At 46.8% G+C, this 25361-nt stretch overlaps 1 protein-coding gene across 4 annotated transcripts in view; it reads right to left on the bottom strand.

Moving 5' to 3' along the window:
* The window catches only part of MYH11 (myosin heavy chain 11), a 106704-nt gene that overhangs the window by 43493 nt on the left and 37850 nt on the right, over positions 1 to 25361 (bottom strand). For 2 of the 4 annotated variants that reach the window (XM_031433154.2, XM_031433155.2), the window contains exons 4-9: positions 22320 to 22347; positions 11333 to 11435; positions 9604 to 9624; positions 7273 to 7365; positions 4432 to 4495; positions 2269 to 2367 (exon numbers count right to left, since the gene is read on the bottom strand). In XM_031433154.2, the coding sequence (XP_031289014.1) occupies positions 2269 to 2367; positions 4432 to 4495; positions 7273 to 7365; positions 9604 to 9624; positions 11333 to 11435; positions 22320 to 22347 (408 nt within the window). The remainder of the gene's footprint in view (positions 1 to 2268; positions 2368 to 4431; positions 4496 to 7272; positions 7366 to 9603; positions 9625 to 11332; positions 11436 to 22319; positions 22348 to 25361) is intronic. The other 2 variants (XM_010982607.3, XM_031433158.2) reach the window with 1 other exon arrangement.

Consider the following 25361-nt stretch of genomic DNA (forward strand, 5'->3'; position numbering starts at 1 on the left):
TTAAACTTTTATCAAAATTGTACATGCAAATGGATTTTTAAAACCAATGACAACCCAAAGGTTTAAAATAAAAACACCATTACCTGTCCTAGCCTTTCTCCAATTCCTACCTTACCCTGCAATAACTGCTTTTATCACTTTTTGCTGTTTCTTCTTGACGTTCCCATTATCACTCCATAAAAAAGGCTTATTATATATTATATTATGTTTATATATCATATTAATGGCCATTTCTGCATATGGCAAAATTAGATATTACCCAGTGACTTCCTGCTACGGTGGAAAAGGTCCTAGTGCTCTTATACCATCCACCCTCCCTTCCAACTATTTCTGGTTGAATCAACAGATAAGGTTTATATCAGGGATTGGCAAATCTGGTCTGCTGGTTGTTTCTGCAAATGAAACTTTATTGAAACACAGCCACTCCCATTTCCTTGTCTATTTTCTACGGCTGCTTTCAGACTACATGGCAGCCAGAGATGAATACCTGCAACAGAAACCACATGATGCCCAAAGCTTAAAGTATGTACTATCTGACCCTTTAGCATAAGCATTTGTCAACTCCTTGTTTATTACATCTATAAAATATTGTTCTCTGTAAAGGTGAATTCTGTGGTTACATTCCTTTGTTGTTATTCAGCCCTTTCTCACCTAAATTTATAAAACTGCCTCTCTTTTTCTTGTACTCTTGGTTTTTATGACACTCTAAAACATCAAGTGTCCTCTTCCAGGTCAATCTTTAATTAGGCTGGATTTGATTATTCTTTTGGAGGGAAGTCAGCAAGATGCTTTTCTTTTTAAACAAAGGTCTTTTATGGGTCAAGCCACTTGGAAGCTACTTGATAAATCCAAGGTTAAATTGACCCAAGACACTAATTAACTCAAGCCTTTGGATTAACTGAAATGCCTGATTAAAGTCACAAGGATCTGAGGCTTTGCCAAGATTTCATTATCCAGACCATGGATACATTTAAAAAGATTGATTCGGCCTAAAGGCCAAACCTCTTCCCAGATCTGTCATCATGCATACACATGGTTCCTAGGAATTTTAGTTGTTAGCCTTATCTTTGCTTGATTTCTGGAAGACTAAAACCAGAGCACAAAACCGGAATCCAAGTTACTAAACAAACGACCTGTTGACTTTGGTGCCAAATAGATGGAAGAGAAATATAAACATTTCTCTCTGGGCCACCCCATAGTGTCTGCACTATAACTGCTAATTTACGTATTTGCTACTGTGTAACATCCATTCAGCCTCCCTGTTTTTATCCCAAATTGCCACGCATCAAGATTAAATAATGAACGCTGCCTCCCCCTAGTGGTACATCATTGCTTCGCACCTCATCTCAGCCAAGATACCAGCCCACACATACTTTTGGTAATTTTCTATGCAAAATAACTAACCCTGGGTCACAAAACTCATGGGAAGCAAATTTTGCATTGTCCTCTTAAAATTTAGGACTTAAACGTATTACTGGGATGTAGACCACACTATGTACCTGGATTTACTGGTATACTCTTTTTTTCAGCTCTGATTTGTATATTTTTTCAAGAGTTAATAGAGTAACTCTCCTGCATGCCTAGAATATAGAATTTCCTATTGGAATCTGGTATACAGTATATTGTTTTCATGGGAAAAAATATTTTTCCTACCACAGAGGTCAGCAAACTACAGCACACAGTCTCTTCCTATTATTGTGAATAAAATTCCATTGTAATATATAGCCATGCCCATTGCTGAGGCATTGCCTACGGCTGCTTCTGCATTACAAGGGCAGAGATGGATAGTGTGACAGACACTAAAAGACTTACTATCTGGTTCTTCACATAAAAGTGTAGTTGACCCCTGTCCTACAAAACAGCCACTTCAAAGTTGCTTTCAAAACAGGTACAATGAAAAGTGCTTAGTTCCACTGGTCTTCTAAATTCCTGATAAAGTCAGAATGCATCTCATTGATGTAGAAATATGGCAAGCGTCTTTCTTTCTAGAAGGCACAGATTGTGTCTAATTGGGCTTGATTAATTACCCAACGCCTAACTAAACTTGATGTCTACTATGTCACACAGTAGGTGCTCGGTAAACAAAAATGACTGAACAGAAGCCACCCTCACTCACTGAAAAGAGAGGGGGAACATCTGCTGCCCAGCGATACAGCTGTTTCTCCGGCAGGATCTCGGACCCTGTTTTAATAGCCGACTGATTAACCCTGGATCATGATGAAAGGGAGGGCTGAAATCTCCCAACACATGTCCTTGCTCATCACTTACTTCTCATTTTCTCCTTGGCTCCAGCTATCAGATAGTAAAAGATGTGGAACGTCCTCTCGTCTCTGGCTTGGCGAATCGCACGGGACTTTTCTAGCAGATCTGGGATGGGAGGAGTTAAGAATTCCGGGGATATCACATGTATTCCTCCCCAAACCCTGTCACACCAGCTGCTGGAGGGGGACATCTCCAGGACCCGGGAGAGGCTCCCTGGAGAGTTCTGGAGAGTCTGATTGCAGGGGCAGGGTCAACCCATCCATGCCTGATCCATGTGATTTGACCTTCCAGTTCTGGCTCACTGACCCAAAATGAGACCACTGGGTGCTGCTGGTGGGCCCCAGTACCAGAGAGAAGTGAGGGGAACAGAGGGAAAAGAAAAATCATAAAAAGACAGGAGTCAAAGGATTCCAGGGTCCAAGACTCATGGGAGGGGCACGGAATGAGATGTTTTCCCAACAACCTCACCAACCCCACTTCTGTAGAGTGAGCTGTCTTTATTTTTTACATTATTTTTTATTTTATTACTTTTTAAATTTGGGGGGGTAATTAAGTTTATTATTTTTTAATGGAGGTGCTAGGGATTGAACCCAGGACCTTGTATGTGCTAAGCATGCACTCTACTACTGAGCTATACCCTCCCCACCCCTGTCTTTAGATAACAGAGTAAAAATAATTACATCCTCTATGATTTATTAATCCCTGTGCTAAAGGTTTGACATGCATTGTCTCCTTTCAACCTCATAAACTATCCTAGGGACTAAGTGCAAATATTTGCATTTTCAATGTAGGGGAACTGAGGCTCAGGGGAGCTCGGAGAAGGCTAATTTCCTAGGAGCACACAGCTAGGAAGTGGCCAAGCCAAGTGTCCGTGGTGGCTAAAAACACACCAGCCAAGGGGCTGGGCTTCGCAGAGCTGGATACCAGCCCCGGCTGGCTGAGTGACCTTGACCCAGCTGACCAGCCAACTAGCCTCAGGAGACTGTAAACAGACTCCACTAATTAATCTCAGGAGAGCTGTTCTGACCTTGGGGGGTCAGTGGTATAGAGACCATGGGGCTTGGGGATGATAGGAAGGGCCCGGGGGTGGCTGGGCTGTTGTACCAGGTGGATTTCCCATGTAAGAAGCAGGTTCTATTTGACTATAACAAAATCAGCAAAACCCTAACGGCTGAAGAATGAATGATCACTTCTCCTCTGTGTCCCCAAATCCACTGGATTAGACTGTGTCCTCCCCCCGCTCTCTCATGTCAGGTCATACAGACTCATTTCTCTCCTCAAGGCTTCATAACACAAGCCCACAAACCCTCATCTGCAATTCCAAAATCCAGAAACTTCTAAAAGTCAGAACTCGGTGGTGATATCTGTTCCGAGCCCACACAAGACTATCTATGGTCTCTTTACCCCCCATAGGAGAATATTGGTGTATTTTGCTGTATCTCATTTAATCCTGGCCCAGCCCTAGGAGGTGGGGATGGTGCGTGGTCAGGTGGCCCCAGCCATGCCCTGAGCCCCGCCCCGGGGATGCTAAGGGGCACATACGGTCACGGGTGGGCTGGTGGAATTCTGATTCTTTAGACTTACAGGAACAGCTTCCTGTTTGCTTTACCAAACGCAGGCTGTTTCTCTGGGAAAGTTCTGGTTCCACTGATGTTCTGGCTGTGGGCTGGAGCTGCTCTGTTTCTAAGAAGGACAAGGGGTCTGGCATTTGGGCTTGGACTCTGGATTAATAAGGATGAAGCCGAGATCTCACGATAGCCAATACTCAACCAGCCCTTCCTCTGTCATGGTTCTAAGCACTTTATGTAAATTAATTTATTTTATTCTCACAATACCTCTATGAGGCAGGTACTATTACCATCCCCATTTCACTAATGAGGCTCAGAGAGGTTGAGTAACTGGCCCAAGGTCACTGAGCTAGGGAGAGGTCCACCCAGAATCAAACGGAGGCTGCTTGCAGTCCCCAAATCCAGGGACCACCACACTAGAAGGCTTGCTGTTCAGGGTAAACAACCCCAAGGAAGATTTATTCTGGATGGCACCCAAGAGCCTGGGGAGAGAGGGGTGGCATGGCTCTTATGCCTTTCTTGGAGCCCCTCAAGTGCTGGGCAGGAGGTTGGTGGGGCGCGGGGTCAGGGTCCCATGTGGCCCAGGTTCAGCAAAGGATACATGTCTCAATGTTGGCTCCCACGATGTAACCCGTGACATCGAAGTTGATGCGGATGAATTTGCCCTGCCGACAGGAAAACACAGCTCACAGTGGGTTCCCAGCCTCGGCCCCTCACCCCCATGCAGCAGGCAAATGGGGAGGAAGAAGTCAGGGAACATTCAGGGGAAAAAGAAAAAACCAGAGAGAGGTTCTTGCGAACGCTCGAGCCTCACAGGTCAGCACCTGCTAAGCTGGGATGATTGAGGGTCTTACGGGGGAACTTAGAAAACACTTTCACAAGTCAATTTCACTTGCTCTTGCAATGACCCTCGGTGCATCATAGCTCTCCCCATTTTAAAGGTGGGAAAACCAAGGCTGAGCGAGCTAGTGGAACCTGCTCCATATGATGGTGCTCGTAAGAGTTAGAGCCATAAGTAGAAGGCATGTTTTGCCACATCGAGTGGCTGGAGGGCTCCCTCCCTGCCCTCCTGCCCAGAAACATCCTGGGCCTCCATGATCCATCAGGCCCAAGGTCATCCAGCTGCAAATTAAACCTCCCCTTTAGGGCAGGTGAGTATGAACAGTAATGCCAGGGTGCTGTGCTATCCACGCAGGCCCTGCAGACGGGGCTCTGCCAGGAGGTCTGGGCCATGCCCTCAGCCCCAGGGACCAGGGGACCATCACATCTCTCCACCTGGGGAAGATGTCAATCCACCTGCCCTCTGCCTCAGCCGAACCACAGAACCAAGGACAGTCAGGTCCAGCACCTGGCAGCACCGGCCCTTTTCCTACTTTCTTAATAGCTGGCAAAGCATCACAACCTTACCACCACCACCACCCACAACCCATGATGTACGCAGTGGGAGGCAACTTCCCCTAGGTTCCCTCAGGCCTCGACAAAACCCTCACTCTTTTTCCATCAGGAAGTTTGACAGTAGAATAATTTGGGACAATGACAGTCATTGAAGCTGCAGCAGAGGAACCTGCTGGTCCTGGGTGCCAGCCCTCTCCCCCTCCCAAGAAGGCAGAAGGCATCAGTGAGCAGAGGACATTGTTAGGGGTTAACTTTGAATTTGCTGTCATTTGCTGACATGTCAGAAACTTTGCACTGGATTGCAACAGACAAATGCAGTGTTTCTCAGTGGAGGCAGCACAGCCACCATGAGGATTTTGGAAAGGGGGAAGGACTGTTGGGCTGTCACATGATGGTGGCAGCTACTGCTCTTCATGGACAGGGGCCAAGGATGCTGGGCGTCCTGCAACGACCAGGAGAGTCCCAGACACCAAGCACTAGCCACATCCCCTCCGACTTTCAAATGCCCCCTAGGATACTCACGGAGGTGAAAAACCAGTTTGTAATTAGCTGAGCCTAGACCTAATGGTGTTTTAGATTAAAAAAACACACACAAAAAAGGTTAAGTGTTGTTCTGATATAAGAATATCACATTTGTGTAAACCTAGAGCAAATTGTTCTTTGGTTCAGAGCTTTCCCAAGAGTATGTCATCATTCTGGAAAATCTCACCCATGGCCTCAGTCCCCAGACGAATCCTCCTTGTCTCAATCTGCCTTTGTGCCTGTCAAGGTCACAGTGACTCCAGGTATAAATGCAAACATCTAACTAGTTCATTGTGTCTTCATATGTGGTCTGGTCTGAGCACTGATATGCTGAAATGCACATTTTAATTATGAATTGTTTTGTTTTGTTTCTCCTTCATATTATAGCTAGGGCATCACACTGGGGTTTTTCTAATCCGATGTGTATAGTAGGTGATGTTATCTATGATTCTGATTTCAGGAAAGGAAAGGGGACACTGTATGGTTATTTGTTAGAAGTGGGTCCTGGGGTTGACGGGGCTGGGGGTGGGTGAAGACGCAGGACACGGGTACACCCAGTAGGGCAGCTCTACGTGGGCGGAGCAGAGGTGCCCATGAAGGGTTTTTCACAGGGTCCCCTCCAGTGATTGACAGTTCAGAGGGTCTCCCACATATCAGCAGGGGACCCCTCACTACTGGAATTCAGATGCAGTCTTCCGTCTGAGTTTCTTCATTAAGATACCTTTCTGACTGTCCTATGGAGCAGCCCCCTTCTTTTGTGCAACAAAATAATTTTTGTCTGTGCCATCAACCACCCACTTTCGGGGCTGTCTCGTCCCTGTTAGGCTCAGGTGAGGAAGGGGAGGTCCCTGGAGCCTGGCAAAACCTGTGTGGAGAAGTGTCAACTCTGTCTCATTTACTGTTGGCTCCCCAACTAGACCACAAGCTTTGTGAAGTCAGAACTATTCGCTGTGATCCTGTCAACCTAGTTCAGGGTCTAGTATACAGTATGTGCTTAATAAAATGAATGAAGCAAATGAAAAAAGCAAGAGAGAACAGTGTGCATAAAAATGCCTACCAGAATGATTGTATACAGTAGGCACTTAGTAAATGTTGAAAGTTGCATGTGCCTGGTACATAGTAGGTGCTCAATTCGTGTTTTGCTGAATAAATAAATATTGCATGTAAGTATCTAGCCCCTACTAGGTGCTCAGTCAATACGAACTGAATAAATTATGAATGTCAAATATGTCTGAGTATACAGCAGGTGTTCAATGAATATTTGTTGAATGAATAGTGAATGAGTGAATGAGGGAGTGGGTGTCTGGAGCGCTTGCAGACTTGTAAGGTCAAAACAGGACTGAAGGCAACAGTGTAAAATGCTGTGGTGCTGCACAGCTCTACCCCTTCAGCCTCAGACATCCCCTACACACACACACACACACACACACACACACACACACACACACTCAGGAGGAGCTGACACCAGACTTTTCCAGAATGACCCAAGACTTTTCCAGAAAACCCACATGGCTTTGCTACTTACAAATCGTGAGGAGTTGTCGTTCTTGACTGTCTTGGCATTGCCAAAAGCCTCCAGAATGGGATTTGCTTGTAGAAGCTGCTTTTCCAGCTCACCCTAAAATTCATCCACATCGAGTTATGGGAGAAGTGATGCAGGCACTGACAGTTCTGCCCTGGATGCAAGTTGTCACAAAACTCTGCCCTTAACCCATAGGTTCTTTCCTATTCTATCACCTATCCGCTCTCAGACGCCAAGGCTAATGTCCAGATTTACTGGAGGATTTCAGAAGAGAAACAACTGAGCTTTCTTAGAGCCAGGACATCTGTTCCCTAGGAAGGCCACTTTTCCCTAGAGACAGCCTGCTCATCTATGCGATATCATTGCCACCCAGAACTCTGGCACTGCGCAACACCAGGATGTCATTTACATCATAGTGCATGATGCTCCCTGGAGTTGTGCAGTGCACGACCTGCCCTGCTGTACATGGCAGTCCTACTGCTGCTTATGTTTGACAAGCAGCCTTCCTCAAGCCTAAACCATTACAATCCTTCTGATGGTTTTAGTGCAATCTTGTTGCAGTTTTTCTTTTCTCAGGACTAATTTTCTGAAGTCTTCTATGAAAGATAAGTAAGGAATGTGCAAAACCCACCGGAAATACTTCGAACTGACTGCAGAACAAAGCTTCAAAGCAGGTTGCCTGAGCTCCATTCATTAGGTTAAATGCAGCTGAGACCGTACACAGCCCACCTGCCCCCTCTGAGGGGGCTCCTGTGCGCAAATGCGGTCACGTGATTAATCGTGGCGGGAAAGGACCAATGAGGTAAATCATGCCGGGAAAGCAATGAGCTGCTCTCTGCCTAGCCCCACAACGTGGCAGCTGCAGACTGGCCCAGCGGCTCCCCTGCCCAACTCCTCCTCCAGGCCGCCCCTGGGGAGTGTTCGGTTCTGAGGGATTTCTTCTGTTCTCTTTGCTGATTTCCCTGCCCTCTGCCAGGGCGGCTGGGCCGGGCTAAAAAGAAGCTGGGAAGGGTTCTAGAAGGGAAAAAGGGAGCACGTGGCTTTCTCCCTGCACCAGGAGGGCATCGCGGGTGTCTGTCCCTAAAGGCACAGAACAGGAAGCCACCACCAATTCATGTGTTTATTTATTCATAGGCCCTCCTCCTTCATAGCTCCCAAAGAAGAGGAAAGAGAAGTGTCATTTCTGTGAAAATGCCGGCCACAAGAGGAACCCCCGTAATGGGGACTTGTGGAAATTTACAATGAGAGCAATGGGATTTGCTTGACCAGCGAGAAGAAGACTAAAGGGGTCGCTTCTGTCAACAGAACTTGGGGTCCGAATAGCCCCAGAAAAAGGTTCCCTTTCTAGAATGGGAGTTCCAGCTGGTGGAGCCAGAAGGTCATTTTCAGGAGAGCTTTAAATATGGAGATCTGGTCCAAACCACTCATTTTATGGAAGATGAGACAGTGGTCCAGAGAAGTTAAGTGACTTGGCCAAGGTCACATAGGAGCAGATCTCAAATGAGAAGACTGATTCTCCTTCTGATCCATTCCTGACAGTGCTGCCCACGTCTAACTAAGATGGATTAGGGGTGATCCTAGCACACACTAGGATCCCTTGATCTGAGGGTCTCTTCCAGGCTGGGACCCATATGCCAGCCGCCCCCAAGCTCTGCGTTAGAGATGAGTCCACATATGCAGGGGTTTGAGCAGGGCCTGGTTGTGTGTCGCATAGCTGGGGCCTTACCGTGCCACCAAAGCTAGGGCATCGTGAACCCCAAGACTCCCTGTTTCTGGAGCCTTGGGTCAAGCAACCGGCATGCAAAGACAGACACACACTGCACACACATGCACGGGACACATGAGTGCACAGGGGACAGGGCTCGGGGGAGAGATTTAGGGATAATGGCAGGGAGGAGGGGGAGGCATGCCACAGCAGTGTCATTAACCGACTGTCAATCAAGCCAGGGAAGCTTTAGGGCCGGAAGGTCCTAAAAGGCTCCATCAGACAGGACAGACATCTCTAGGGCCTTTCAGTCAGGGGTACCGGCGGTGGGCGCGTTGGTGGGAAGGGTAAGGGGATTCATTTTGAGCTGGAGAAATCCACTCCAGGCTGGAGGACAACCCTGGGGGTTCCATTCCTGCGGGTGGGCAAACGCGCCCCCATGCCCCGCGCCGGCATCAGACACCCGAGGGACAGTATTTCAGTGTGTTCGCTGGTCCGGGTGGTGAAACTCAGGGGTCTAGTCCATTCTACCATCAGCTACGGGACTCGGTGGGTGCAACTGGAGCATGCAGATCTACACACACTCCGTGCCTCCCGTACACACCAGGAAAACACTCTCAGTTACTCACGTAGGCAAAAGATGGGCCTTGCTGTGGTTGAACAATACAGTATAAAACAAACGGCAGTGTTATTTCGGTCCCGCATACATTGAGGTCTGGAGAATATATGATTTCAACCCCCCCTCCCACCCTGATCCAGACAGCTTGGATTCTCCAAGATTCTCCAACTTGGAAAGCAGCAACTTTTCCTTGATTCGGTTTCCTTTCTCTCTGTTTCACTTGCTTTCCTTTCTAATTTCTTGGCGACTCAGACATTTCAAAGGTTTTTATGGGGGGAGGGTATAGCTCAGTGGTAGAGTGCAGTCCTGGGTTCAATCCCCAGTACCTCTATCTAAATAAACAAACAAACTTAATTACCACCTTCAAGTTTAAAACAAAACAAAACAAAATATTAAAAAAAAAAAAAAAAAAAAGGTTTCTGTCATTGCTGGGGCCAAGGCGCACTCTTTTAAAGCCGTATCCGGAGAGATGCTGTCTGAGATGTGTCCTCACACGCAGAGAAAAAAGTGTCCAGCTTGATAAAAATCAGTGATTATTATTAGGTATTCTTATTTCATATTTTTACTATTCTGCCATGTAAACTTTGGGGCGATTTGTTCTTATACACCGTGCCACAGACAGTCCGGAAATGCCAGACCATGGGTTTTCTGCATCTGTCTGAGGGACAAAGGTTCCAAAGCTACAACCCATGCCCACCCCCAATCTCTGAGAGTCTCCAGACAAGCTGGTCTCCATGACTCCTCCTGCGTCGCCTCTGAGCCCTGGAAGCAAGACCCAGAATGGCAGGAACCGATGACATGCCAAGCCATCTTCAGGCCCCTACTCTGCCATCCTCCCAGCCCTGGACCTGCAGACAGAGGCGCTGGCAAGTCCTTCACACAGCCCTGTTGCCTGTCCCCTCCTCTGGGACAGACGAAGCAGGGCTAAGATGGAGGAGGAAGAGAGGGATGGACCCAAGAAGGGATGATTCTAGAAAACTACTCGTCTTTTCCTTCTAAGCCCTTAATCAAACTGTGTCATCATGGGAAGTGTGTCACCATCACTGGAAGCTCAGTGACTAGAATGACAGCGTCTCAGACTCACTGCTGGGCCCCTTCCTGGCAATGCCTGGCACACAGTGGGTGCTCAGTCAAGGACACTGGACCAGAGCCTATACGTGGATACCAATGTTCCCATCCCCAGGGGCCCCAGTTGAAGGGACATGTGGAGGAATGACAGGTGTGTCTCAACACTTGGGAATTTACGAAGATTCAGTTCAAGCAATGCTTCTCAAGCAGGGGTGACTGTGCCCCCCAGAGGACACCTGGCAATGTCTAGAGACACTTTTGGATGTCATAACTAGGGGAGGGGCTGCTGTCAGCATCTAGTGGGGAGAGGCCAGGGATGCTGCTAAAACTCCTGCAATGCATCAGACAGCCCCACAACAGAGAATTACCCAGTCCAAAATGACAACGGTACCACACTGAGAAGCCTTGATGTAAATCAGGATTCCTCCCATTTCACAGAACAGAACCCCTCAGGATGATGATCCTGGCTAAGGCAAGGAATCGCCCAGACTCAAACAGGCCCGCCTGGGTAGAAAAAGACTCCTGCAGTGAGCTGTCAGAGGAGGGACAGTGAAACACAGTGAAACACTGAGTCCTGGCCTTCTCACCGGTGCTGTCTCTACCTTAGTCAGCCCACGAGCCCGGAGGCCCATCTGCTAAGGCATGGCCACGGAACCAGAGCTGCCACTCACCGTGATACTGGTGTCCTTCTTGCCTTTGTGGGAGGAGGCCACCATGGCCAGGTACTGGATGACTTTCTTGGTGTTTTCGGTTTTCCCGGCTCCAGACTCGCCTCTGAAAGACATGGGAACAGTGACTCACCAGAAATAAGCCCACACAGGTGCTCTGTGAGCACCTTTCCACAACTCCGGGCCATTTGTCAGATGGGGAAACTGAGGCTCCCAGAAGGGAGGAGACTTGCTCAAGGTCACACCACTGGTAGAGAGCTGGGCTGGGCTTCAAACCCTGCTCCAGTATCTCAATCTACTCCTCCCGAGAGGATGCAGGAAAGGAAGCTGATGAAAGGAATAAAAGAGAAAACCTGAGTTTTCCTTCCAAGGTCCAAACTTAGGTTTATTTAGAACTGTCTGCTTAAAAAACACTTTGTTTCTTTAGAGCAGTTTTAGGTTCACAGCAAAATTAAGCAGAAGTGCACAGAGTTCCTATATCCCCCTGCCCCTTCTCCCTGCACAGCCTCCCCCACCATCAACACCCCTTAACAGTGTGGTCCATTTGCTACAATCGATGAACACACACTGATGCATCATCACCCAAAGCCCATAGTTTACTCTTGGTGTTATACATCCTATGTGTTTTGACAGATGTCTAATGACATGTAGCCACTATTATAGTATCATACAGATGACATCATACAGATTATCTACCTTAAGGACATTATTAGTCGTTAGAGATGGAAAAATCAGGCAAGAAGCTGCCTTCCAGGAAGGACATAAGTACTTCTCAGAGTACCAGGATCTAAGGTAAAAGTTTTAGAAGATCCCCTTTACAAAAAAGAGGAAGGAAAAGGAGGAGGAGAAGGACTGATTATCCCATCAGCCACTGAGCAGACATAAGCCCTTTATCCTCTGAAGAACCCCACACTAATTGCCAGCTGGGTAGCTAATGATCTTGTCAAGTGTCCAAGGGTAAACCTGATTGAAGTAATTCATGCTAAAGTGTAAATGACTGGTAAGTTTAGATCAGTAGGGCATAGTTTGTCTTATCAAAAAAGTACTCCTAGAATATAAGTGGTGGATTTTTTTTTTTTTTTTTTTTTTTTTACCAAAACAGCCTTCTTGAACCAGCTACCTCTCTTGGCCACTGGAGATATTTTGGTGGACTTGCTTTATCCAAGGGTTCCAGTCACTGCCTCTAACTCCCACTATTTTTAGTGAAAGGAAAGATGACCTCAACCAAATCTTTCCACCCTTCTTGTCCTCCCCTCTAATTTTCTTTTTGCTTGTTTTTGTTTGTTTTTCTTTCCTTCGCCTAGACTCTCATTTGCTGAGCTCACTGAATTTTCTGAAATGCAATAATTTTTTTAAAAGTCTGAATGTGTCCACCCCGAGGTCGGTTCAAGGTTCTCCACGCTGAACCCGTGCCACCAGTGCAAGTGCAGAGCTTGCCCTTTTTCCTAATTAGGAAATAAAGAAATTAATTTGCTCTCCCAAGGGCCCATTAATAACTTGGCTCGTGGAAGAAAGAAAGAGAGCAAGAGAGAGAAAGAGAGTAAGAAAGAAGGCAAGGAGGAAGGAAAAGGAACATGTGCCCTGAATTGCTAGGCCCAATCCATCCAGAAACGGTGTCTGATCTCCAAGAAGGCTGAAATGTCTCACTGCATCTCATGATGATGCTAACACTGTCCTCTCCCTCTTCCTAATGGTCCTTATTCCCAATGGTCACATTATTTCACGTGTCCTCAGAAGCACTTTATGAAATGGGAGCTGTGGAGGCATTATCCTCATTTTCTTGAGGGGGGAAAATTGAGTCCAAAAATAATTTTTTTTTTAATTTTAAGGAGAGAACTGACTTTTCAAAGGGAGCAGAAACCCTGTGCTAGTTGTTTCACATGTATGATCTCCTTTACCTCCCCTCCCTCAATCCTGAAGGTAGCACATAACACTTTCATGTTATTACGAAGAGGAAGTTTGGCCCAGAATGGGTAAGCAACTTGCCCTGGGTCACACAGTGAGGCAAGGGCACATTCAGCATTAAAACCAGGTCTCTGGTTCCAACGCAATCAGGACTCTCTACGACATTTTGCCGAGCCCTTCCGTGGCACAGGCCCAAGCCTCTAGGAACTTGCTTTCTAAGGCCAGAGAAAGGGAATGGGGAAAAAGAAATGATACGTGTTGAAGGGCTACTCCAGGCTATTGGGCTTACAAGTCTTTTCATTTAATCCAACAAACTAATGAAGGACCCATTCATTATCCCCATTACCCACATGGGGAAACTGAGGCTCAGAGAAGTTGAAGTAAAGTGTTCTAGGTCACAACTGCTCCTCTATCACACAGATAGGAAATGGAGGAGTGAGGTTTGAATGTGAGTCTGCTTAATGCCAGAGCCCATGATCTGCCCATTGCCCTTTTATTTTTTAAAGTGAGAAAAGGGATGAAATACAGAAAAGACAGAGCAAAGTCTGACCCCACTCCATCAAAGACTTCTTGCATGTATACTGGGAGTCTTCACTTGCCTTAATAGGCTTTTTGAAAATGTGACCAGGAACCAATGAACCAAGCCACTTGGTCAATCACACCTTAGTATGAATTACTTCAATCAGGCTAATATCTAAACACTTGCTAGACATTACCCCAAACTGAAGAGGCCAGGTTCTTCTCAGAGCAAGAAGAGAAAATCTGAGTATGGGAAATCATCTACATAGCTGGCCCATTCAGGTCCAAGCCAACAGTAGGACAGCAGTGCACACAGCGTCCCTGAATCACCACAGCCCCTCTCCTTTCCCACAGTGATTTCCTCACTTTCTACCTCTGCCTTCCGCCTCTCCCACCTCCTCCCTTTCACCGCAGAGACACAGGCATGACCATTTTGCAAGGGGGGGGAAGTGGGACGCAAACTCTGGGAATCTGCTTCTCCTCCCGTGGCTGCTTGGCCCAACTGTTTCCAAGCTTTATTGATAAAAATAAATTGTCCTGGGATGTTCAGCCAAAGAAAACAACCCAAGCTCCAGGATCATGGGCGTCTGCAGATTGATGTGCCCAGGGCTGCTTCAGAAAATTAATATCTTTGCTTTTCTGACCCCCAGACTCTGGGGATGAAGATGTCTTCCTAGTCTGAGCACCTTAAACCTCTGTCCTGTTTCTTAGGGGCTTGGTGCCCAGCTCCCTCATACCAGGGAAAGATCTGGACTCATGACCATGTATGGCCTCCTGACCTTGTAATTATCCCACTGCCAAGTCCTTTTAATTAGTCCAGCCCCAGAGCCTGGAAGGAGCTACCCATTGGCTGCTTAGTCCCTCAGCCCCCAGCAGGGCGAACTTCGTGGGTGTGGCCCGTGGGAGGGCCCTGTGCTTGATTTAATGCTCTGAAATTGCTACCTTGGAATTCTTCATAATCTTTGTACAAGAGGTTCAGCATTTTCATTTTGCATAAGTTTACAAATCATTTAGCTGGTCCTGGCTCCCAGGGTTGAACACCGCTTCCGAGTCCATTTCAGCCTGTGGTCTACCCTTGGTAGCAAAGCCAAACTGTCTCTGAATCTCAAGAGTTGTTCAGTCCTCATGTGATTCCCACCCCTGAAGCCAGCAAAGTCCTCTGGCATTTGTACTGTCCAACTCCTATTCATCCAGCAAAGCCCAGTTAAGCACTGCCTCTATTTTGAATACTACCTCCAACTCCTCAGGCAAAAGCAGTGCCTTTGCCCCCAGCAGCATCAATCAGCAGAACAGCACTAATGGGCTTCAGGGCCAGACTGTCTGAGTTCAAATCCCTGCTCTGCCAGTTACCTGTATACGACCATGGGCAAATCATTTAACTACTTTTGTGCCTCAGTTTCCTTATTTATAAAGTGGGTATAATAAAAGCACTTCTATGATTGCTATGAGGATTAAATGAGTGGATATATAAAACACTTAGAACAATGCCAGGTACACAAAAATGTTAGCTACTGTTACTTTTACAACCATTTCTCCCCTAATGCTCATATATTCTGTTTATATCAGTATCTTCAATATTCATACTATCACTAAAATGTAACATTTTTCCATTGTTTAAGCCAGGAGTCAGCAAACCATTTCTGTAAAGGGAAAGATAGTAAATATTTTAGGCTTGGTGGGTTTTGAATTCTGTCCTAACTACTAACTACTGAGTAGTCCTAACTACTCAGCTCTGCCTTTACAGCACAAAAGCAAATGTGTAAACACATGGGTGTGGCTATATTCCAATAAAAAAAAGAATAGACAAGTTTGGCCCATGGGTCAGAGTTTGCCAACCTCTGGCTGAAATGTTTCAGCGCTTTCCTGTCCATTTTAGATTAAAGTTCAAACTCCTCCGCAGGGCCTAGAAGACCCCACCCACCTCTCTCTGATCTCATGCGTCACCCCCTAAAGATGCCCACATCCTAATCTCAGGAATCAGTGAATGCCTTATAGGGGAAAAGAGACTTTTTAAGGTAAAGATCCAGAGATGGGATAATTATCTGGGATCATCCTGGGGACCCAGTACAATCACAAGAGTCCTTATAAGAGGGAGGTGGGGTTGGGGGGCAGAGATAGAGATTAGAAGATGCTATAATGCTGGCTTTGAAGATGGAGAGAAAGGCCATAAGTCAAGGAATGTCAGTGGCCCCTGGACACCAGAAAAGACTAGGAAACCAAGTTGTCAGATTGTATTAGCATTTATATCCACACACCTAAACAGCACTATATCACTCATTCCGGATCATCCTTGAGCATCAAATGTTGATTTCCCATAAAATTCCCCTAGAATTAATATTTAATTCCCCTAGAATTAATAATTTTCTTGTTTTAGTGTTTCCCAGTTTTCTATGTATATGTGTGTATATACATCTCAGCCCCAAACTTATTACGATTTTTACAGACCTTCTCTCTGCATTTCATTGTCTTCCCAGCACCCATCGCCACCTGAAATTCCTATTTATCTGGTTCACCACCAGGACTCCCAGGCCTAGCACCTGCCTGGTGCCAGTTGGCACAAAGTAAGTATTTGTTGCCAGAATCTGTCCTCCTGACCTTATGGAGTTTGCTGTAAAAAAATATTTGGGAGAAAAAAGCTAGAAAATGCTTCTGAAAAGCAGATAAGAGACTCCGTTTTCAAGACTACAGCAATTAGAATTCCTTAGCACCTGAACTCAGAACCTGTCATTCACAACTCTAAACGTGCAGGGAAAGTTGCAGTCACAAAAGTCTAGAAACAAAGTGGTTATTGTTACTATCTGTTAATACTGTCAATAAGTCTGTGAATAATGGGATTTGTTAACTTTTTCTTCTTTTTTTGATTGACGTATAGACATTGTTTTTAATGGAAGGAAATGTTAAATACCAGTTAGAAGTTAAAAATATATACGTTTGGGTGTGTATATGTGCGTGATACACACACACAGTCACTTGTTCACAGTGGTTATGTTCTGTAAAGTCGCTGCAGACACTGAATTAGTGATCACTGAACCATCATTGCTCCCGGGGGAAATACATGGATAGGTTCCTTCCAGCTTCTGGTCCCAACATTTTCATCAACCAATCACAGTAGAATCACTTTGTTTTACGTGTATTTCTGTTTAATGACACTTGAATTAATATATATTGTTGATTCATTAGCATTGAACTCATGGATGACAGCAGTGGACCTCAGGTCTGGGGGAAGCTTATCTGATACATGTATTTTCTCCATGAGGCACATCCGAGACATCTGTGCTTAGGAAAGCTAGACAGCACTTCCGCACTATGCTTCGGGGCCATTTTAAACAGTGGAATCACTAAACAAACAAACAAAAAAAGGTACAAAAAATGCAAAAAGCGTGGCACTAAATAATCCACAAAGAGGACACTTATTTACAGTCCAAGCTAAAACAAGGAGGTTGAATGTCAGCTTGTTCCCTCCCAGCTGAAAACATGTGTGTCTGGTGACCCAGATTTTAGCACTGTACATGGCCTAAAGTGACCACGAAAGCCCCATGAGTATTCGATGAGGGGTTACGAATAAATTTTACCAGTAGGTAAATCTGCAAATATTAAATCAGTGAATAATGATGTTCAATTGTGCATGTGTACATATTTATATCTTTATGTATAGTTACATGTTTTTTTAAGTGTGAAAACAACCAAAATTTTGATCAACAGGGGTTGGTTAAATAAAATACAGCATTTCCAGCCACTACAAGGAGGGACATTGATCTATATATGATCAGACAGAATGCACTTTAAGATATACTGCTGGGTAGAAAAACCAAGGAGAATGCAACCATTGCATTTATGAAATCCAGAGTTCTGGCTTCTATTGGGGAGGGACAAACCCAAGCAACTCTAGTAACACTGGGTCAACATTCTCCCATGGGATAAGTTGTCTGTGGCAGAATCACAGCTGCTCCCTTAAATAGATGTGTACTTCCCAATTTGCCACAGTCTCCACCACTCCCTATTGCCACTCCTGGCCCACTTCACTTCTTTCTATTACCTGCCAGGTTCTTCTGGGCATTTGCACGTGTAGATCCTGGTCTGGGGATAAAATGATTACCTCTAAACAGCCAGCTGTAGATTCACTGGCCATGCCTAAAAATGCATTAAGATAAAATAATCATAGTTTAACAGAAGCCAGTATTAATAGCTACTATGCATTGTTACCCCATACTTTCTTCCTTGGTTTCACTTAGCATGGCTGAGGGCTGAGTGGAAGTTTCAAATATAACTTATAACAACTATGTTCACTGAGCATTAACACATCATCAGGCACCGTGCTAAGTGCTTTTTATGAATTCACTCACTCATTCCTCACAACTTCCCTGTGAGGCAGGTGCAGTTGTCCATTTTATAGATGAAGAAACTGAGGCTCAGAAAGCATAAGTGGCTTTCTGTAGGGCATCTCAGGAGAATATGGCAGAGCTGAGACCAGGACTCTGTCCTTTTCTGTCTCGGACACCAACCACCTCCAAAATGAAAACCTGGTCTGTCCTGGAGCCAAAATGTCCTTGTGTCACCTTGCTAGGGCTTCCAAGTGCTGTCACAGCATTGCTTAGGAGCGAAAGGGACCTAAATGCCCCCATCACTTTAATTCCTCAGCCAGGAGAGCCGGCAAACAGTCTGAGGACCCTGACCCCAGGGTGGGCTTACTCCCAGCCCAGGCTGCTCTGGAGCCAAGACTGGGGTGGGGGCTTCTTATTAACCCCTGTAGCCGCCAGGTAACCTCAGAAGTTTTCCTACCACAGGGCCTGCACCGACGGGTCAGAAACCTAGGGGATTATTACAGGTACCCCTTCTGTGCCAAAGCTGTGTTCAGTTCCCCCTTACATGGCTCCTTCAATTCTCCCAACAACCCTGGGAAATGGGTACAACCAATATCCCCATTCTACAGATGAGGAGACTGAGGCTTGGAGGCTTAACCAACTTGCCCAAGAACAGACAGCTAGTATGCAGCAATGTGGGAAAGCAAACCAAGATCTGTGCCTCCACGGCCTCGCCAGCAAACCACAGCTGCTGCTCTCCTGAGGTTACTGCACCCCTTTGACATTGTGCTCTGTTATCAAAAACACCTTTAAAAATCCTGCGGGCCTTTGCCAGAAAGTATTTCTTCTTTTTCATAAACAAGGTGGAAGGGATAAGAGGAGGTGGGGTCGAAGCAGCAGGCCTGGTTGGGAGCAGACACAGGCCATGGTGAAGCACACAAGGCAGACCCCTGGGAAGCCTGCGGTTCTCCAAGAGTCAGTGCTGGCCCCAGGGGAGAATGACGGAAGGCATCTGTTGGCCTGAGTCGCCTCCCCTGGACAGGAGAACCACCCAACACTTGCATCTCCTGCTGCTGAGTCCAAGCAACCCAAGCCGGGGTGCAGGGGAGGAGCACTGTTTCCAGGTGACTCTCAGGCCTCCCAGACTCTGAGAACATCAGTGTCTGTCCCCAAGCGGCATGCTGGCCTCCCTGAATGATCAGAAAGATCTGTGCTACCTCCTGTCCAAACGCTCACCCCTGCCTGCAAGGCTCTACATGACAGTGTCGCCAACCACTTCCTCCTACCCTCTACCTTCCTCCTGTGCACCAGCCCCTTGGACCGTCCCTGCCCCTCAAAACACAAGTGGTTCCCACCTGAGGGCCTTTGCCCTTGCTGTTCCCCGACCTGAATCTCCCCCAAATTCTCCCTGGGACTGACTCCCTCTCATTACTCAGGTATCAGCTCTTACCCCATAAGTGGCTGAGCCAGTGTGGACGGGCTGCAAACCATTTCCTCCAAACCGATGCACTAAATACAAAAGATGTCAGCCATTCCTCACTCCAATGTCCACAGTCCACGGTGGGACAGGGGCCGGTGGGGCTGTGGCCGCCTCATTTATGAAAGCCAACAGATAAGGTTGAGCCCTCCAACTGGCCTTGAGAAATTTAGCTCCAGGTGGACAAAAACTTGCTGTGTGCCTCTGGGAAAATCTCACAACCTCTCTGATTTCCTCCTCTATAAAAATGAGGTGACTAGACTTGAGCAGTGGGTTCTTATCTCTCCTCTGCCAGGACACATGTTAGTCATGACATACGAATATCTAGCTTACAGGGCTTGGTTCTTAGTCAGATGTACATCTTAGCCATATATATGAGTATGTGTGTACATATATATCTGTATACATTATATATATATAAATGAGTATGTGTGTGTATATACAGATATATACACACATATACTTATCCTTATACACATAAGTATTCATTTAAACCTCACAACTCTATGAATTAAGTACCATTATTATCATCCCCATTTCCCTACTTTATTGTGAGAATGTGGAGCCATGAAGAGGTTAAATTCCGTACCTGAAGCTACAAGCTAGTAAAAGGCAGAGCCAGGATTGAAACCTGGATAGTCTGGCTTTTAACAAACCCCACCCTAAACAGCCTTTCAGTGACATGCTTGATGGACAACCCCGAGGCCACACTTAAATGGATGAACCTAGACCCACAGAGAAGTGGAGTCACATTTGATATGGAGGCTGGGGACCACCCGTGTGTAAGTCAACAAATTCACAGAAAGGTAAAATTGAAAAAATTCCTTAAAACATCCTAAAAGCAACACACCTGGGACTGTACGCAACGTCCCTCCAAAGCAGCCTCTATGTATACATGCCAACTAGACGCGGGGATCCCGAGTGTACGATACGGACAACACAGGAGAGGGAGCGTGCTCGGTGAGGCAAGATGCTCACGCCGTCAGGGCACAGGGGAACGAGCCCAGCGGAGGGCTGGGCGGAGTCCGATGTCTGTTCTCTCCTCACTCTGGAACACATTCATTGGGTGGATGGTGGTCCCCTCACCTGCACTAGATCAGGTGATTGGTTTCTCCTAAGCTACATGCACAGTTTGAGACCCCAGTGCCGAACCCGACCTATAACGGCCATGACCACCCCTGACACACACAACTCACGTTGGCCATAACCAGCCGAGCTGTTTGCTAACGTTAGGGGTAGGAACAGGGGTTAAGAAGGAAGGAAGGATGGAGGGTGTATTAGTTTCCCACTGCTGCTGTAACAAATTACACAAATTTAGTGGCTTAAAACAACACGAAGTGATGATCTTACAGCTCTGGAGGGCAGAAGTCTGACACGGATCATACTAGGCTAAAACCAAGGTGTCAGCTGAGCTGTGTTTCTTTCCGGGAGCGCTAGGGGAGAGTTCATGTCCTTGCCTTTTCCAGCTTCTAGAAACTGTTCTCACGTTCGGCTTCCTCCATCTTCAGAGTCAGCAATGGTGGGTCAAATTCTTCTCATATTGCACCCCCCCCTCCAACTCCTCCTCTGCCTCCCTCTTTCACTTGTAAGGACCCTGTGGTTACACTCGGCCAACCTGGATAATCTAGGATCCTCTCTCTATTCTAAGGTCAACTGATTAGCAACCTTAATGCCACTGCAACCTTCATTCCCCTCTGCCACATCCCCTGACATATTCACAGGTTCTGGTGACTAGGAGGCGGAGCTCTTTGGGGGTCGACTGCAGGCAGACCTCATTTTATTGCACTTTGCTTTACTGCATTTCACAGATATTGTGCTTTTTTTACAAATTGAAGGTTTGTGGCAACCCTGTGTCAAGCAAGTCTATTGGGGCCATTTTTCCAACGGCATTTGCTCTCTTTGTGTCTCTGCATCACATTTTTGTAATTCTTGCAATATTTCAAACTTTTTCATTATTATTATGTTTGTCAAGATGATCTGTGATCAGGGATCTTTGATGCTACTATTGCTAAAAGATTACAGCTTGCCGAAGGGACAGATGACAGCACTTTTTAGCAATAAGGCATTTTTTAATTAAGGTGTGTCCATTGTTTTTTTTTAAGACACAATGCTATTGCACACTTACTAGACTACAGTATGGTGTAAGCATAACTATTCTATGCACTGGGAAGCCAAAAAACTCGTGTGACTCACTGGATTGCGTTACTCGCTTCCTTGCAGTGGCTGGAACCAAGCCCACAATATCTCCAAGGGATGCCTGTGTTCTTCCACCACATGAGGGGTTTCCCTGAATACTGAAAATTCTCTGAATGATTCTAAACTGAGTTAATATCTTCTGACTATGTACCCAGCTCTTCAAAGAAAAATGACACCGATCACCAAGGGCAGCACAACGTGGTTGCAAATTGTGACGTTTTCGGGGGACCGTTTAATACAAGCCAAGACTTCCTCTCCAATGGAGGTGGCATCTACCTTCACAGAGCTGTTAATGCACTTTAGATGCAATCCTGTCTGTAAAATATCTAGTTCAGGGCCTGGCACACAGTAAGTGCTCAATAAATGCTAGTTTTAAAAAGGGAGGCAGTGTAGAATAAGACGGCACCAGAGATGCCTGCCTCCGCAGAACATCTGTTCAACAAATATTCAGTGAGCACCTACACTGTGCCAGGTGCAGGGTGGGGTGCATGGAATGGCCAACGAATCACACAGCTCTGTTCTCAAGGACTTTTTCCTTTGATAGGTTGGATTGCAACTCCAGAAAAATAGAAGAAAAAGCAGCTTCACTTACGTGCAGAGAATGGACTGGTCCTCCCGATCTGAGAACAGAAAGAGAAGAAGAGCCATGAGTTAGAGTTAACTCTGAGCTGAGGGTCTGAACATGGTGCCTCCTGGACCTCCCATTTAAGCCCCTACATGCTGGCCCCACCAGGGGCGACAAGGGGCCAGCTGGGCTCATTGCCCAGGGTACAAGGACAAGCCAAGCCCGAGAGGGCAGCAGGGCTCTTTTAGATACTTCTTCCTACCCCAAAGTCCCAGAGGCAGCCCCAGAAAGATGCTGGAGTCTGACTCATTCAGGAGGCAGTGAGCATCCCAGCCCCACCAGGTCTGGGAGGTTCCCAGGAGACCCACTCTGCCTAGATTTGGATACAGACTTTGGATCCAGACAGACTGGGGTTCCACTTGGCCACTTCCCAGCTCTGTGGCCTCCGGTGAGTATTCTTAACCTCTCCATGCCTCAGTTTCTTTAACTGGAATATGGGGTAGTGACTATTTTTGGTTTGACAAACCACCATTAATTCCCTCTTCTTCCCGGAAGAGCATCCTGTGTTCCTAAAGGAGACTCGTCCCCTGCTCCGACCCTGCCACCATGTACAGTCTTGGTAGGACTGACCCACAAGCTTTCCAGCCAAGAGGCAACAACGTTTCCCAGGCTACCTCAATCAGATTCTCTGAGCTAAAACTCTGAGCTGGATCAAGGACAGGAAAGCACAGCAGGGTGGGCAGAGCCCTGAGGGGGCCTCACTTCCTGCCTCCAAAACTCAAGCAACCCCAATTTCTGACATCTCCTGAGGCTGGCTCCCACTCATCCCACCCCATCTGTGAGCTCCCCAATACTCCTCCACAAATTCCTTTCCTAGTTAAGGTCTCTGTTGCTTACCACCGGAGAACCCTGATGGATGCTGAGGGCACCGTGAGATTAAACATGATTAAGCAGATGTTACTGATCACTTCTAAACTGAGTTAGTATCTTCTGACTATGTACCTAGCTCTTTAAAGAAAAAATGACACCAATCACCAAGTGCAGCACAATGTGCTTGCTAATTGTGAAATTTTAGGGTGAGCCTTTAACACTAGCCAAGACTTCCTCTCCATTGGAGTGGCATCTACCTTCACAATTAGGTGGCATTGCATTGTAGTAGAAGAATCTTCTTAAAACAGTTGGATCAGCCACACCCTGGCCAAAACCAGCTGGGGAGTCCCCGTGGCCCCGAATCTCCCCACCATGGACCATGAGCTCTTCCACCCAGCCGCCTCATTGGCACCCTTCTCTCGTTATCCCTACTCAGCTCCTACACAGGCACCTGCTTCCCACAGAGAACACACTCTTCTCGTCCAGGGCCTTTGCCTGGGAAGACCTCTCTCCCCAGTTCTTGCCAAGGGTGATGCCTTCCCGTCATCTCAGGGGCTTCCACTTCCAGAGAGGGCTTTTCTAACTCTCTGTCCACAGGGATGCATGCCACAACCTCTGGGCACTCAGGCAATTTGTTTATTTCCTTCACACCACTAGACCCATCTGGAATGACCTCATGTGTTTGTCTCCCTGCACTAGGAAGCAAACTTTACTGGGGAAGAGTGGGCTTGTCGGTTTTGTTTAACGTTGTATCTCAAGTACCTGGTGTATAGTTGGTGCTCAGTTATATTTATTGGATGGATGGATGGGTGGGTGGATGGATGGGAGGATGGATGGATGGGAGGATGGGAGGATGGATGGATGGATGGATAGGAGGATAGATGGAAGGATTGGAGGGAGGATGGATGGATGGATGAACGGACGGGCAGATGGATGGGACTGGAGAAGACCATCCCTATCATCAATGGGGGCCAGAGAGGGCAGTAATGACCATATCTGGAGGTGGGAGGGAGACCTACATTACATAAAGAAGATCTGGTCCACCCCAGGATAAGATGAGTGAGATGACTGGACAAGTTCCATGGATCCTATGCCCACCTCCAATCAATCTCTCTCCTTTCCCTCAGGTAACAGATGGAAATTCTGGTTCCCTGGTTGAGCCAGATCCTCAGGACAAAAGGTGGAAAAGCCATTTAATTCCTCTTCCTCACCCTCACCTTGAGCTGGCAGCACTGGCCACAGCTGCCCACAGGAGGCATGTTCAGGGGGTCGGGGGAGGCTTCACTCAGGCAAGTCTGACCTCTGAGCTGAGGACCAAAGGAGGGGAGGCCCTTGCAGGGAAAAGGGACACAGGAACAAACAGGACAGAGAGAGGGGGTGCCCTCCTTCGGCATCAGAACCCTCCATCACCACAAAGTCCCACCTTCCATTCCAGCTTACTGATTCCCTACATCCCCCAATTTCTGCTCCCATTCCTGGCTGCTTTACCACCCTCGAGAAACATCCACATCAGAAACACCCACACATGTGCCCAAGGACAGACACTCAAGTTGGTCACCGCAAAAATATCAGCAAAAGCGAAAGACCAGAAAGGAATCCACGTTACGGGTCCATCAACTGAAGACTCATTAACCACATTCTGGTATTTAAAACCTGGTACGACCTGGCCACAGAATCAGCCATTAAAAGAACCAGGCAGATCTTCACGGACGGATGCAGAACAATCTGAGATACACTAAGCTAAAAAATAAAAGGCTAGACGATAGAGTGTTTATGTTTTAAAAAGAGGGATGTATTTTCACACAAACAGACATGCACACAAGTGCATATATACATATGTATAGGTACACACACACACACACACATCCATCTTCAAATACTTGCGTATGTTGTATATATTGTCAAGCTACCCTTGACACAGCCAACACTGGTTGTCCCTGAGGAGAGGGTCCAAGGGACTGAGAACCAGGACACGGGAGAGACCTACTTTCATTCCACCCACTTCCGTCCTGCTTATGTCTGTGCTATGAGTATGTGTAACGGTCCCCTCATCTTGCCAAAAAACCAATGTAAAGATAATCTTTATTGCTCTTGAGGAAACCATTATGACCATAAAGCTTAGGAACGAGAAGAAAGGAGGAGCTGCGCGCCCGCAGTGCCCCCAGCAGCCCCCACCTCCGAGCACTCACCACGCCTCGG

This window comes from Camelus dromedarius, chromosome 24 (genome assembly GCF_036321535.1).
Source record: "Camelus dromedarius isolate mCamDro1 chromosome 24, mCamDro1.pat, whole genome shotgun sequence".
In the NCBI taxonomy this organism is placed as follows: domain Eukaryota; kingdom Metazoa; phylum Chordata; class Mammalia; order Artiodactyla; family Camelidae; genus Camelus; species Camelus dromedarius.